We start from the raw sequence: 14008 nt of genomic DNA on the forward strand, positions 1-14008 counted from the left end.
TTCCCAGGCTTTGGCCACAACCTCTGTTTTCAGCCTGATATCTTCTCCCTCCTCTCCCCAGGCTTCTTCCCATCACACACCTGCACTTTTCCTTTACTCTGCTGTTTGCTCACGTTTCTCCCCACACCGTGGGGGCCCCTTTCTTTTCTCTGCCCAGCCCCCATAAATGCCAGGCCCGTATGCCCGAGTGAAATAAGCACGGTGACCATAGACCAGAGCCAACAGCTGACCCTGGAAAAGGGAAGGGGCCCAGAGACCAGGCCGGACAGGCAGACTGACCGCAGTGCACCTCGTCGGACCCATCGGAGCAGTCCTCCTGGTCGTCACACTCCGGGTTCACCTTGGTCACACACTGGCTGTTCTGGCAGGAAAAGGAGTTCCCTGGACAGCGACCTGGGGACAGAAAAGAACCGACTTTCTGACCTCGTGCTACATCTCCTGGTTGCAGTAAAGCACCAGCTATACTTAGTACACCCAGGGTATGGAAACGTGGAAACTCTCTCTCTCCTTTTTTTTCCTTTTCCTTTTCTTGTTTTTATTTTTGTTTTTGAGACAGGGTCTGCCTCTGTTACCCAAACTAGAGGGCAGTGGTGCGATCACAGCTCACCGCAGCCTCTAACTCCAGGTTCAAGCAATCCTCCTGCCTCAGCCTCCTGAGTAGTTGGGACCACAGGTGCACACCACCAACCCAGGCTATTTATTTTATTTATTTATTTTATTTTATTATTTATTTATTTATATTTTATTTTATTTTTTTTGAGACAGAGTTTTGCTCTTGCTGCCCAGGCTGGAGTGCAATGGCGCGACCTCGGCTCACCGCAACCTCCACCTCCCTGGTTGAAGCGATTCTCCCGCCTCAGCCTCCCGAGTAGCTGGGATTACAGGCACGCGCCACCACGCCCGGCTAATTTTGTATTTTTAGTAGAGACGGGGTTTCTCTATGTTGGTCAGGCTGGTCTCGAACTCCCGACCTCAGGTGATCCACCCACCTCGGCCTCCCAAAGTGCTGGGATTACAGGCATGAGCCACTGTACCTGGCCTTATTTATTATTTTTTGAGACATAGTTTCACTCTGTCGCCCAGGCTGGAGTGCAGTGGCGTGATCTCAGTTCACTGCAGCCTCTGCCTCCTGGGTTCAAGCGATCCTCCTTCTTCAGCCTCCCAAGTAGCTGAGAGTACAGGCAATACGCCACCATGCCTGGCTAATTTTTATTATTTTTTAATAATAATTTTTAAAATTATTTTTGGCCTTTATTATTATTTTTGTAGAGATAGGGTTTTGCTATGTTGTCCAGTCTGGTCTCAAACTCCTGGCCTCAAGTGATCCTCCTGCCTCAGCCTCCCAAAGTGCTGGGATTACAGATGTGAGCCACCGTGCCCAACCTTGTTCCAGGGATTCTTTCACTTCCTTGAAAGGAGTCTTAGGAAACCTCTGTCAGTAACTGCAATCAGAGAAAAGGCCAGAGAGAAAAACATACCTGATTTTAAGTCTCTTTCTGCCAAGGGTCCCTTATGTCTTCCTGCAACAAAACAAAGAAGATAGAAGCTCATTGAATAAGCGGTAAAACCCTTTGAACACGTCCTGTTGGCTGAGCACGCTGGCTCACACCTGTCATCCCAGCACTTTGGGAGGCTGAGGCGGGTGGATCACTTGAGGTCAGGAGTTCCAGACCAGCCTGGCCAACATGGTGAAACCCCATCTCTACTAAAAATACAAAAATTAGCTGGGCGTGGTGGCGGGAGCCTGTAATCCCAGGTACTCGGGAAGCTGAGGCAGGAGAATCACTTGAACCCGGGAGATGGAGGTTGCAGTGACCCGAGATCGCACCATTGCACTCCAGCCTGGGCGACAGAGCGAGACTCCATCTCATAAACAAAAAAAAAAAAGAAAGAAAGAAAGAAAACGTCCTATTGCAGACAGGTCATGGAGTAAAGTGAGCAGCTGCCTTGTCCACCCTGGCGTCACTTAAATTCTACCTTCAATCAGCGAGGATGAAATCCACTTCAACACCGATTCTCAGTCTCACTAGCCCCAGGGCTCGCGCGGCCACCAAACTGCACAGGGCCTGGAACCTCCCTATCACCAAGGGAAGTTCTGTGAACGCTGGAGCAGAGGTTATTAAGACCTCAACCAGCATGTGACTGTTGGCCGGGAGGGAACCATAAATGTCCTGCACATCAAGGTCAAGGTGACTCTTTTTTTTTTTTTTTTTTTTTTTTTTGAGACGGAGTCTTGCTCCGTCTCCCAGGCTGGAGTGCAGTGGCACGATCTCAGCTCACTGCAAACTCCGCCTCCCAGGTTCACGCCATTCTCCTGCCTCAGCCTGCCAAGTAGCTGGGACTACAGGCACCCACCACCACGCCCGGCTAATTTTTTGTATTTTTAGTAGAGACAGGGTTTCACCGTGTTAGCCAGGATCATCTCGATCTCCTGACCTCGTGATCAACCCGCCTCTGCTTCCCAAAGTGCTGGGAGTACAGGAGTGAGCCACCGTGCCCAGCCATTTTTTTTTTTTTTTTTTTTTTTTAAGACAGAGTCTCGCTCTGTTGCCCAGGCTGGAATGCAGTGGTGTGATCTCGGCTCACTGCAACCTCCACCTCCACCAGGTTCAAGCAATTCTCCTGCCTCAGCCTCTCGAGTAGCTGGGATTACAGGCACCCGCCACCATGCCCGGCTAATTTTTTTATTTTTAGTAGAGATGGGGTTTCACCATGTTGGTCAGGCAGGTCTCAAACTCCTGACCTCAGGTGATCCACCCACCTCAGTCTCCCAAAGTGCTGGGATTATAGGCATGAGCCACTGCGCCTGGCAACAAATCTTTAACAATACTTGCAACTGTCTCTCCAATCATGACCTGCTGCACCTTACAATTTTTTTATTTTTTAAACCCAGGTGCCTACAAAATCATGCACTGTATAATTTTATTTTTTTATTTTTTTATTTTTTTGAGATGGAGTCTCACTCTGTCACCCAGGCTGGAGTGCAGTAGTGCAAACTTGGCTCACTGCAACTTCTGCCTCCCGGGTTCCAGCAATTCTCTTGCCTCAGCCTCCTGAGCAGCTGGGATTACAAGCACGTGCCACCACATCCAGCTCATTTTTGTATTTTTAGTAGAGAGGGAGTTTCGCCCTGTTGGCCAGGCTGGTCACGACCTCCTGACCTGAAGTGATCAGCCCACTTTGGCCTCCCAAAGTGCTGGAATTACAGGCATGAGCCACCGCACCCGGCCTTCCATACAATTTTATTAGAATGTAGCATTTATCCTTAATTCTACAGTAGGGGGTTGGCCAACTACGGCCATGGGCCAAATCCAGCCCACTGCTTCTTATTGTTAATAAGTTTCATCGGTAAACAGCCACACCCATTCATTTATGTATTGTCTGTGGCTGCTTTTGTGCTACAAATAGCAGAGCTGAGTGCTTGTCACAGAAACCCAAGAGACCACAAAGATGAAAATATTAACTGGGCGCGGCGGCTCACAGCTATAATCCCAGCACTTTGGGAGGCCAAGGCAGGAGGATCACCTGAGGTCAGGAGTCCAAGACCAGCCCAGTACACATGGTGAAACCCCATCTCTACTAAAAATACAAAAATTAGCCGGACGTGGTGGTGCCTGCCTGTCATCCCAGCTACTCGGGAGTGAGCTGGGAGCTACTGAGGCAGGAGAATTGCTTGAACCCGGGAGGCAGAGGATGCAGTGAGCCAGGACTTCACCACTGCACTCCAGCCTGGGCAGCAGAGTGAGAGCCCGTCTCAAAAATTAAAAAAACGGAAAAGAGAAGAGAAGACAACACAAGACAAGACAACACAACACAACACTCCGGCTCTTTACAAAACAAGATGGCTGACCCCTGGTCCACACCATTAAGGCAAAGGCAATGTCAGTTTTTACGTTTGTTTGTTTGTTTTTGAAATGAAGTTTCACTCTTTTTGCCCAGGCTGGAGTGCAATGGCACGATCTCGGCTCACTGCAACCTCCGCCTCCCAGGTTGAAGCGATTCTCCTGCCTCAGCCTCCTGTGTAGTTAGGATTACAGGTGCACACCACCACGCCCAACTGATTTTTGTATTTTTAGTACAGACGGGGTGTTGGCCAGGCTGGTCTCAAACTCCTGACCTCAGGTGATCCACCCGCCTGGGCCTCCCAAAGTGCTGGGATTACAGGCACGAGCCACCACGCCCGGCCAGTTTATTTTCTTTTTATGGGAAGGGGTGGATATCAAAATGTATCTTGCAACACCTGCCCCCTTCCAGCCTCCTCGTGATGGGGTTTCGGTCTCAGCTGCCCACTCACCTGTGAGCTCGGCCGACACAATTGTGCCATAGGCAGCCAGGGAGATGCCATGCTCCTGCAGCCTTGCCCGGATGCCTCGCTGCAACAGCTCCTCCTCCACTCCCAGGCTCAGCGTCTGGAGGGGTCGCAGCAGAAAGTGCAGCTGGAAATGTACGAGGACACTGCAGTTCCCATCCCTAGAGGTATGGAGGAGAGGCCCTTGGAGAGGGAGGGGCTCCTCCCTGCTGGAATCTTCTGGAATCTTCTAGAATCTTCCAAACTTTTCTGGAATCCTCCAGAAACTCCCAGATGTCCACCAAGTTTCCTTCACCCAATGGAAGCGCCAACTCACCTGTAATTTAGCACCGTGCAACCCACGCAGCTTGCCTCTAACTCTGTCTTCTGAAAACTACTTACAAACTGCAATAGAAACAAGAACATCAAATGTTGAGACCCACAGCATGGGCACCCCGGCACTGCAGAGGCCTGTCAGGTGTTGGAGGGAGCTGGAGAAGGGGTAAGTTCCATGAGAAAGCATTTCCTTTTATTTATTATTTTAAATTTTTAAATTTTTATCTGTATGTATGTATGAATTTATTTATTTATTTTGAGAGAGTCTTGCTCTGTCGCCCAGGCTGGAGTGCAGTAGCGCAATCTCTGCTCACTGCAACCTCCGCCTCCCGGGTTCAGTGATTCTGCTGCCTCAGTCTCCCAAGTAGCTGGGATTACAGGTGCCCGCCACCATGCCCACCTCATTTTTTGTATTTTTAGTAGAAATGGGGTTTCACTATGTTGGCCAGGCTGGTCTCAAATTCCTGACCTCGTGATCCACCTGCTTCGGCGTCCCACAGTGCTGGGATTACAGTTGTGAGCCACCACGCCCAGACTTATGTTTTATTTTTAAATTTTTTATTGTTATTATTATTTTGAGACAGAGTCTTGCTCTGTTGCCTGGGGTGGAGTGCAGTGGCACGATCTCGACTCATTGCAACTTCTGCCTCCCAGGTTCAAGCAATTCTCCTGCCTCAGCTTCCCAAGTAGCTGGGATTACAGGCACACACCACCATGCCTGGCTAATTTTTTGTATTTTTTAGTAGGGACAGGGTTTCACTATGTTGGCCAGGCTGGTCTTGAACTCCTGACCTCGTGATCTGCCCACCTCGGCCTCCCAAATTAGCCAGGCATGGTGGTGTGTGCCTGCAGTCCCAGCTACTCGGGAGGCTGAGGTGGGAGGATTGCTTGGGCCCAGGAGGCGTTACAGGCGTGAGCCCCCGCGCCCAGCCTACACCGTGTTATCTTTTCCCTTTTCCTGCTTTCTGGGGATGCCTCATTTTACATTCCCCTAGGCCGGGTGCGGTGGCTCACGCTTGTCATCCCAGCACTTTGGGAGGCTGAGGAGGGTGGATCACTTGAGGTCAAGAGTTCAAGACCAGCCTGGCCAACATGGTGAAATTCCATCTCTACAAAAAATACAAAAATTAGCTAGGTTTGGTGGTGGGTGCCTGTAACCCTGGCTACTCAGGAGGCTGAGACAGGAGAATCGCTTGAACCCGGGAGGCAGAGATTGCAGTGAGCCACGATCCTGCCACTGCACTCCAGCCTGGGCAACAGAGCAAGACTCTGTCTCAAAAAACTAAAATCAAACACATTCCCCCAGCTATGCATGAGGGCTCTGATTCCCATTTAGAATAAAATGTAAAACTCTAAATGTGGCGGGTCTGGTACGGTGACTCACGCCTGTAATCCCAGCACTTTGGGAGGCCATGGAGGGAGGATCATTTGAGGTCAGGAGTTCAAGACCATCCTGTCCTACATGGTGAAACCCCGTCTCCACTAAAAATACAAAAAGCAGCTGGACATGGTGGTGCACACCTGTAATCCCAGCTACTTGGGAGGCTGAGGCAGGAGAATCACTTGAACCTGAGCAGCGGAGGTTGCAGTGAGCCGAGATCATTCCACTGCACTCCAGCCTGGGTGACTGAGTGAGACTCTGTCTCAAACAAACAAACAAACAAACAAAACCTCTAAATGTGGCCTAAAGTCCCATGTGAGTATGTCCTCAGTGGATACAGCTCTGCCTTGCAGGTACCTGCCTTGGCCACCTGGCCTCGTCTTGCCCGCCCCATGGCCTGGCGTCCCGGTCTCACAGCCTCCACCTCAGCCTCGTTGCCTGTGGCCTGCCTCCCTCCCACATGGAAAGCAGCTCCAGGTCAAAGCCCCCGGCCACCCGCTCTTCCTCCCTGGCCTCCAAACACAGACCACCCTCACCAGTGCCTCCAGAGTGGGCGTCAGTGTGCGGTGATAGTCCGAGGTCTCCCGCCGCAAACTGCTGGCCCACTGGATTCCCCGCAGCTCGGCCGTGTGGTCCACGTGGACGCCCTGTGTGGAGAGGAAGGCTGGGGACGAGACCAGGGCCCGTGAGAGAGCCCACTTTTGGGGGGCTCAGGGCTCCACTGAGCTGCCACCCGGGCCCCGCCTTATCTGCACCCACACCCCCTGGTGGTCACTCCTGACACGCAGTGGGGTGGCCAACGCCCCTCTGGTTGCCCTGAATAGCTACTCACAGGGCTCTCCCTCAATTCCCAAAAGCATCCTGGTTTGGAGCTGAATTCTACTACAGCCACCCACCCGGAGGTCCCCAGGTACAGCACAAGGTGGATGAGCGTCAAGTTTGAGCCCCAGACGCCCCCGCGTTTTCCTCGAAGGCAGGAAGAGGTCCTGCTCATGCCTGTCTCCCATGCAGTGCCTGGCCCAGGATCTGAGCTGATTTCAGGGAGTAACCACTGGAATGGCATCAGGGATGGTGAAATGACAGTCCCCACCTCCTACTGCAGGGGCATGAGCACAGCCAGAGGCCGTCAGGACTCTCCGGCCACAGTCCCATGAGGTCATCTTCAAAAACCACTGGTTGGTTTGTGTTTGTTTGTTTGAGACAGAGTCTCACTCTGTCACCCAGGCTGGAGTGCAGTGGCATGATCTCGGCTCACTACAAGCTCCACCTCCCAGGTTCATGCCATTCTCCTCCTCAGCCTCCCAGGTAGCTGGGACTACAGGTGCCTGCCATCACCACGCCTGGCTAATTTTTTTTGTATTTTCAGTAGAGACAGGGTTTCACTGTGTTAGCCAGGATGGTTTCTATCTCCTGACCTTGTGATCCGCCCTCCTCGGTCTCCCAAAGTGCTGGGATTACAGGCGTGAGCCACCACGCCCAGCCTGTTTGTTTGTTTTCAGACAGAGTTTTGCTCTTGTTGCCCATGCTGGAGTGCAATGGCATGGTCTCGCCTCACCATAACCTCTGCCTCCCGGGTGCAAGCGATTCTCTTGCCGCCTCAGCCTCCGGAGTAGCTGAGATTACAGGCATGCACCACCATGCCCAACTAGTAGGGACGGGGTTTCTCCATGTTGGTCAGGCTGGTCTCAAACTCCCCACCTCAGATGATCCGCCAGCCTTGGCTTCCCAACGCGCTGGGATTAACAGGCATGAGCCACCGCGCCCAGCCTTGTTTGTTTTGAGACAGGGTCTCACTCTGTCACCCAGGCTGGAGTGCAGTGGTGTTTTCTCGGCTCGCTGCAACCTCCATCTCCCGGGTTCAAGCGATCCTCCTGCCTCAGCCTCCTGCCTCAGCCTTCTGAGTAGCTGGGATTACAGGCCTGGACCACTACACCTGGCTAGTTTTTTTGTATTTTTAGTAGAGACTGGGTTTCACCATGTTGGCCAAGCTGGTCTGGAACTCCTGACCTCAGGTGATCCACCTGCCTTGGCCTCCCAAAGTGCTGAGATTACAGGCGTGAGCCACCGCACCCAGCCTTAATTTTTGTATTTTTAGTAGAGATGGGGTTTCGCCACGTTGGCCAGGCTGGTCGGGAACTCCTGACCTCAGGTGATCTGCCTGCCTCGGCCTCCCAAAGTGCTGGGATGACAGGCGTGAGCCACCGTGCCCGGCAGAAAGCACTGGTTTTTAGCTGTTGGCTATGTTGTGTCCAAAGTACAGCAAAAATAATAGTCATAAAAAATTCCTATGCTGATTCAAGCAGCAGAAGAAAAAAATCTAAATAAAAACGAGAGCAACCACAGAAACCATGAGAGCACGAGTTTTGATCAAAAATACGTTAAAACTACCAGAAGTGCCGGGCGCGGTGGCTCACGCTTGTAATCCCAGCACTTTGGGAGGCCGAGGCGGGCGGATCACAAGGTCAGGAGATCGAGACCACGGTGAAACCCCGTCTCTACTAAAAAAATACAAAAAAAAAAAATTAGCCGGGCGTGGTGGCGGGCGCCTGTAGTCCCAGCTACCTGGGAGGCTGAGGCAGGAGAAAGGCGTGAACCCGGGAGGCGGAGCTTGCAATGAGCCGAGATTGCGCCACTGCACTCCAGCCTGGGCGACAGAGCAAGACTCTGTCTCAAAAAAAAAAAAAAAAAAAAAAAAAAACTACCAGAAGTGCACACCAGTGCAAAAAAAATGGCCGTAATTACATTTAAACGATGCAAATAGCAACCGTGTAAACCGTGAAAGCTGGGTCCCAATTCCGTTTATCCTAAATGGATAGATATGCTGGATGGGTATTTACACAGCCATATATTCAGTAGATAGAATATTCTGAACCAGTTCTAAAAACGGTATGTTTTCTCGTTCAAGAAACTAAAAATAAAGAAACACAAGCACCCTGGTGGGCGGACTGAATTGCCCCGCCTGTGTCCCAACCTCACTCTGTTTCTACTCTAAACAACTGCAGATTCAGGAAGTTGCAGAAATAGTTCCGAACGTCTCCCGCTCTCCACTCAGCCTCTCCTGACATCTCCAACTAAAATGGTGAGCTGTTTGGGAAGGGCTGAATTCTCATTTTTATTTTTTAAAATGTTTTTTTTTTGAGACAGGGTCTCTATTGTTCGGGCTTCAGTGCGGTGGTGCGATCACAGCTCACTGCAGCCTGGACCTCCTGGGCTCAGGTGATCCTCCTGCCTCAGCCTCCCAAGTAGCTGGGACCACAGGCGCCCACCATCACGCCTGGCTGGCTGGCTCTCTCTCTCTTTCTCTTTTCTTGACGGAGTCTCACACTCTGTTGTCAGGCTGGGATGCAGTGGCACGATCTTGGCTCACTGCAACCTCTGCCTCCTGGCTTCAAGCGATTCCCTTGCCTTAGCTTCCCGAGTAGCTAGGACTACAGGCACGTGCCACCACGCCCAACGAATGTTTTTTGTATTTTAGAAGAGACGGGGTTTCACCATGTTGGCCAGAATGGTCTCAATCTCCTGACCTCGTGATCCGCCCGATCCGGCCTCCCAGAGTGCTGGGATTACAGGCGGGAGCCACCGCGCCTGGCTTTTTTCTTTTTTTTTGGACACATGATCTCCCTCTGTTGGCCAGGTTGGAGTGCAGTGGCAAGATCTCGGCTCACTGCAACCTCCACTTCCGGGGTTCAAGCAATTCTCCAGCCTCAGCTTCCTGCGTAGCTGGGATTAGAGGCGCACACCAGTCTGCCCAGCTATTTTTTGTATTTTTAGTAAAGACAGGGTTTCACCATGTTGGCCAGGCTGGTCTCGAACTTCTGACCTCATGATCTGCCTGCCTCGGCCTCCCAAAGTGCTGGGATTACGGGGGTGAGCCACCATGCCCGGCCCTGACTAATTAGAAACAGGGTTTCGCCATGTTATTGTGTCCGAAATTGGTGGGTTCTTGGTCTCACTGACTTCAAGAATGAAGCTGCAGACCCTCGCGGTGAGTGTTACAGCTCTTAAGGCGCCCTGTCTGGAGTTGTTCATTCCTCCCGGTGAGTTTGTGGTCTTGCTAGCCTCAGGAGTGAAGCTGCACACCCTTACAGTGTTACAGCTCATAAAGACAGTATGGAACCAAACAAACAGCAGCAGCAAGACTTATTGCAACAAGCAAAAGAACAAACCTTCCACAGCGCAGAAGAAGACCGGAATGGGTTGCTGCTGCTAGCCGGAGCAGCCTGCTTTTATTCCCTTATCTGGCTCCACCCACATCATGCTGATTGGTCCACTTTACAGACAGCTGATTGGCCCATTTTACAGAGGGCTGATTGGTCCATTTTACAGAGAGCTGATTGCTCCGTTTTGACAGGGGCTGATTGGTGCATTTACAATCCCTGAACTAGACACAAAGTGCTGATTGGTGCATTTACAATCCTTTAGCTAGACACAAAAGTTCTCCAAATCCCCACTAGATTAGCTAGACACAGAGCACTGATTGGTGCGTTTACAAACCTTGAGCTAGACACAGGGTGCTGATTGGTGCATTTACAAACCTTTAGCTAGAGGTAAAAGTTCTCCAAGTCCCCACTAGATTAGCTAGACACAGAGCACTGATTGGTGTGTTTACAAACCTCGAGCTAGATACAGAGTGCTGATTGGTGCATTTACAATCCTCCAGCTAGACATAAAAGTTCTCCAACTTCCCACTCCACTCAGGAGCCCAGCTGGCTTCGCCCTGCCCGGCTAATTTTTTGCATTTTTTGTAGAAACAGGGTTTCGCCATGTTACCAGGCTGAACTGGAACTCCTGGGCTCAATCCTCCCGTTTCAGCCTCCCAGAGTGCTGGGATTACAGGTGTGAGCCACTACGCCTGGCATCATGTCCTTTTTTCTTTTTCATTTTTTATCAGGGTGTTGCTCTGTCTCCCAAGCTGGAGTGCAGTGGTGTGATCATAGCTCACTGCAGGCTCAAACTCCTCGGCTCAAGCAATCCTTCCACCTCAGTCTCCCGAGTAGCAGGGACTACAGGCATGCACAACACTCATTTTCACTTAAAACATTTAAAATTTTTAATTTTAAATGCTGCTTGTTTTTATTATTTAATTTTTTGTAGAGATGGGGTCTTGCTATGTTGCCTAGGTTGGTCTCGAACTCCTGGGCTCAAGCGATCCTCCTGCCTCAGCCTCCCAGAGTGCTGTGATTACAGGCGGGAGCCACCACACCTGGCCTTAAGTGCTTCTTGAAAGACTTCCTGGTGGGGCGCCGTGGCTCAGGCCTGTAATCCCAGCACTTTTGGAGGCCAAGGCAGGTGGATCACTTGAGGTCAGGAGTTCAAAACCATCCTGGCCAACATGGCAAAACCCCATCTCTACTAAAAATACAAAAATTAGCTGGGCATGGTGGCACACACCTGTAATCTCAGCTACCCAGGAGGCTGAGGCAGGAGAATTGCTTGAACCTGGGTGGTGGAGGTTGCAATGAGCTGAAATCGTGCCATTGCACTCTGTCGCGCCTGGGAGACAGACAGTGAGACTCTATCTCAAAAGAAAAAAAAAAAAGACTTCCTTTCAGGGGGGTCCTGATGGAAATTATATTTATCTGTTGTTCCCAAAATGTATTTGTTACAATGCAGATGAGAAACTCTGCCCCGTCCCTGCCTCTCACTAGTGTGAGGACGGACACACACACACACAACCATGCACACATAGATACATACGCAGACACACACATGCATGCACACACAAATGCATGCAAATGAACACGTGTGCACCATGCACACACAAATACACTCACACGAGGAATCCAAATTGTATTGCACTTGGTACCCACGGCCACTAGAGGGCCTCAGTCAAACGTGTCTGGCTCTGGGAGTTTCCAGAAGTTCCACAAATATTTTAAAAAAAAAAAAAAAAAAAAGGATTCTCATAGGATCGGGAACTTACTATTTTGCTACACAAGAGCATTTCTCCCCAAATTGCTGTTTATTATCATCGTTTAAATGTTAAAATTAACTTTTTTTTTTTTTTGAGATGGAATCGCTCTGTCACCCAGGCTGGAATGCAAGGGCATGATCTCGGCTCACCGCAAACTCTGCCTCCTCCTGGGTTCAAGCAATTCTCCTGCCTCAGCCTCCCAAGTAGCTGGGATAACAGGCGTGCATCACCATACCCAGCTATTTTCTTTCTCTTTCTCTCTTTCTCTCTTTCTCTCTTTCTTTCTTTCTAGTAGATATGGGGTTTCACCATGTTGGTCAGGGTGGTCTCGAACTCCTCACCTCATGATCTGCTCACTTCAGCCTCCCAAAATGTTGAGATTACAGGTGTGAGCCACTGCATCCGGCCTTATTTTTTATTTATTTTTTATTTTTTGAGATGGAGTCTCACTCTGTCCCCCAGGCTGGAGTGCAGTGGTGCGATCTCAGCTCACTGCAACCTCCATCTCCCGGGTTCAAGCGATTCTCCTGCCTCAGCCTCCTGAGTAGCTGGGACTACAGGCACCACCACGCCTGGGTAATTTTTTGTATTTTCTGTAGATGGAGGGCTTTATCATGTTGCCCAGGCTATTCTCAAACTCCTGGGCTCCGATGGTCCTCCCGCCTCAGCCTCCCAAAGTGCTGGAATTAACAGGCATGAGCCACCACTCCCAACCCAATTGCTCCGCTTTATAAAAATACTTTTGGGTCTGGGCACGGTGGCTCACGCCTGTAATCCCAGCACTTTGGGAGCCCGAGGCGGGCGGATCACGAGGTCAAGAGATCGAGACCATCCTAGCTAATATGGTGAAACCCCGTCACTACTAAAAAATACAAAAAATTAGCCGGGCGCGGTGACGGGCGCCTGTAGTCCCAGCTACTCGGAGAGGCTGAGGCAGGAGAATGGTGTGAACCCGGGAGGTGGAGCTTGCAGTGAGCTGAGATCGCGCCACTGCACTCCAGCCTGGGCGACAGAGCAAGACTCCGTCTCAAAAAAAAAAAAAAAAAAAAAAATACTTTTGGGTATTTTGCTGATTTGCCAAAATTTAAAACAATCTCATTTCCTTATCTCTGTTTCTCTGTCACCCCAGCTGTGAAAACTTCCTTTGGGAGCTTCTTTAATCAGGAAAACTGACACACACAGGAACTCATCTGCTCCACTCCCCGCCCACCCGCCTGACCTAGGGCAGCCTTCATTTCCATGCCTAGACTAACTGCCCTTTGATTCTAAGATGGCCGTGGAGACACCATCAAGTCACTTCCCGGTGACTGCACACGTCCCTTGTTTTGTGAACCCAGCCAATCCCACAGCCACTTACCCAAAAGGACTCCCAGGGTGAGGACGACAAGGCTGGTGGCCACCACGCCAATGGTGGCCACTCGACAGCACGCGGCATCCGGAGCAGAGACTTCTTTGGTTGTCCTGGGCACGAGGTGTTCGTCAGCCACAGTGGGCTCCATGGCTCAGAGACACGCAGACAGCAAGCTGGATGCCACACAGCAAGACAGAAACATGGGGTCAGAGGCTGAAGGTGCTTCTCTTCCCATAAGCAAGGGTTGCAACTATGCCCTTAAAAATGGCCGGGCACGGTGGCTCACGCCTGTAATCCCAGCACTTTGGGAGGCTGAGGCGGGCGGATCATTTGAGGTCAGGAGTTCCAGATCAGCCCGGCCAACATGGTGAAACCCCATCTCTACTAAAAATACAAAATTAGCCAGGCATGTTGGTGCACACCTGTAATCCAGCTACCCGGGAGGCTGAGGCAGGAGAATCGCTTGAACTCAGGAGGCAGAGGCTGCATTGAGCCGAGATCGCGCTACTGCACTCCAGCCTGGGTGACAGAGCGAGACTAAAAAAAAACAAAAAACAAACAAACAAAAAAAAACCGGATGTGGTGGCTCATGCCTGTAATCCCAGCACTTTGGGAGGCCCAGGTGGGTGAATCACTTGAGGTCAAGAGTTTGAGACCAGCCTGGCCAACATGGTGAAACCCCGTCTCTACTAAAAATACAAAAAATTAGTCAGGCGTTGTGGTGGGCGCCTGTAATCC

The 14008-nt window shown here is 50.9% G+C and overlaps 1 protein-coding gene across 1 annotated transcript in view; it reads right to left on the reverse strand.

Moving 5' to 3' along the window:
- TMPRSS9 (transmembrane serine protease 9) overlaps nucleotides 1–13418 on the reverse strand; it is a 34019-nt gene extending 20601 nt beyond the window's left edge. The window contains exons 1-5 of the mRNA XM_030795890.1: nucleotides 13277–13418; nucleotides 6542–6669; nucleotides 4295–4436; nucleotides 1479–1520; nucleotides 280–393 (exon numbers count right to left, since the gene is read on the reverse strand). Coding sequence (XP_030651750.1) covers nucleotides 280–393; nucleotides 1479–1520; nucleotides 4295–4436; nucleotides 6542–6669; nucleotides 13277–13418 — 568 coding nt within the window. The remainder of the gene's footprint in view (nucleotides 1–279; nucleotides 394–1478; nucleotides 1521–4294; nucleotides 4437–6541; nucleotides 6670–13276) is intronic.
- Between the last annotated feature and the right edge of the window lie 590 nt (nucleotides 13419–14008).

The sequence above is a fragment of the Nomascus leucogenys genome, chromosome 17 (genome assembly GCF_006542625.1).
Source record: "Nomascus leucogenys isolate Asia chromosome 17, Asia_NLE_v1, whole genome shotgun sequence".
Classification (NCBI taxonomy): domain Eukaryota; kingdom Metazoa; phylum Chordata; class Mammalia; order Primates; family Hylobatidae; genus Nomascus; species Nomascus leucogenys.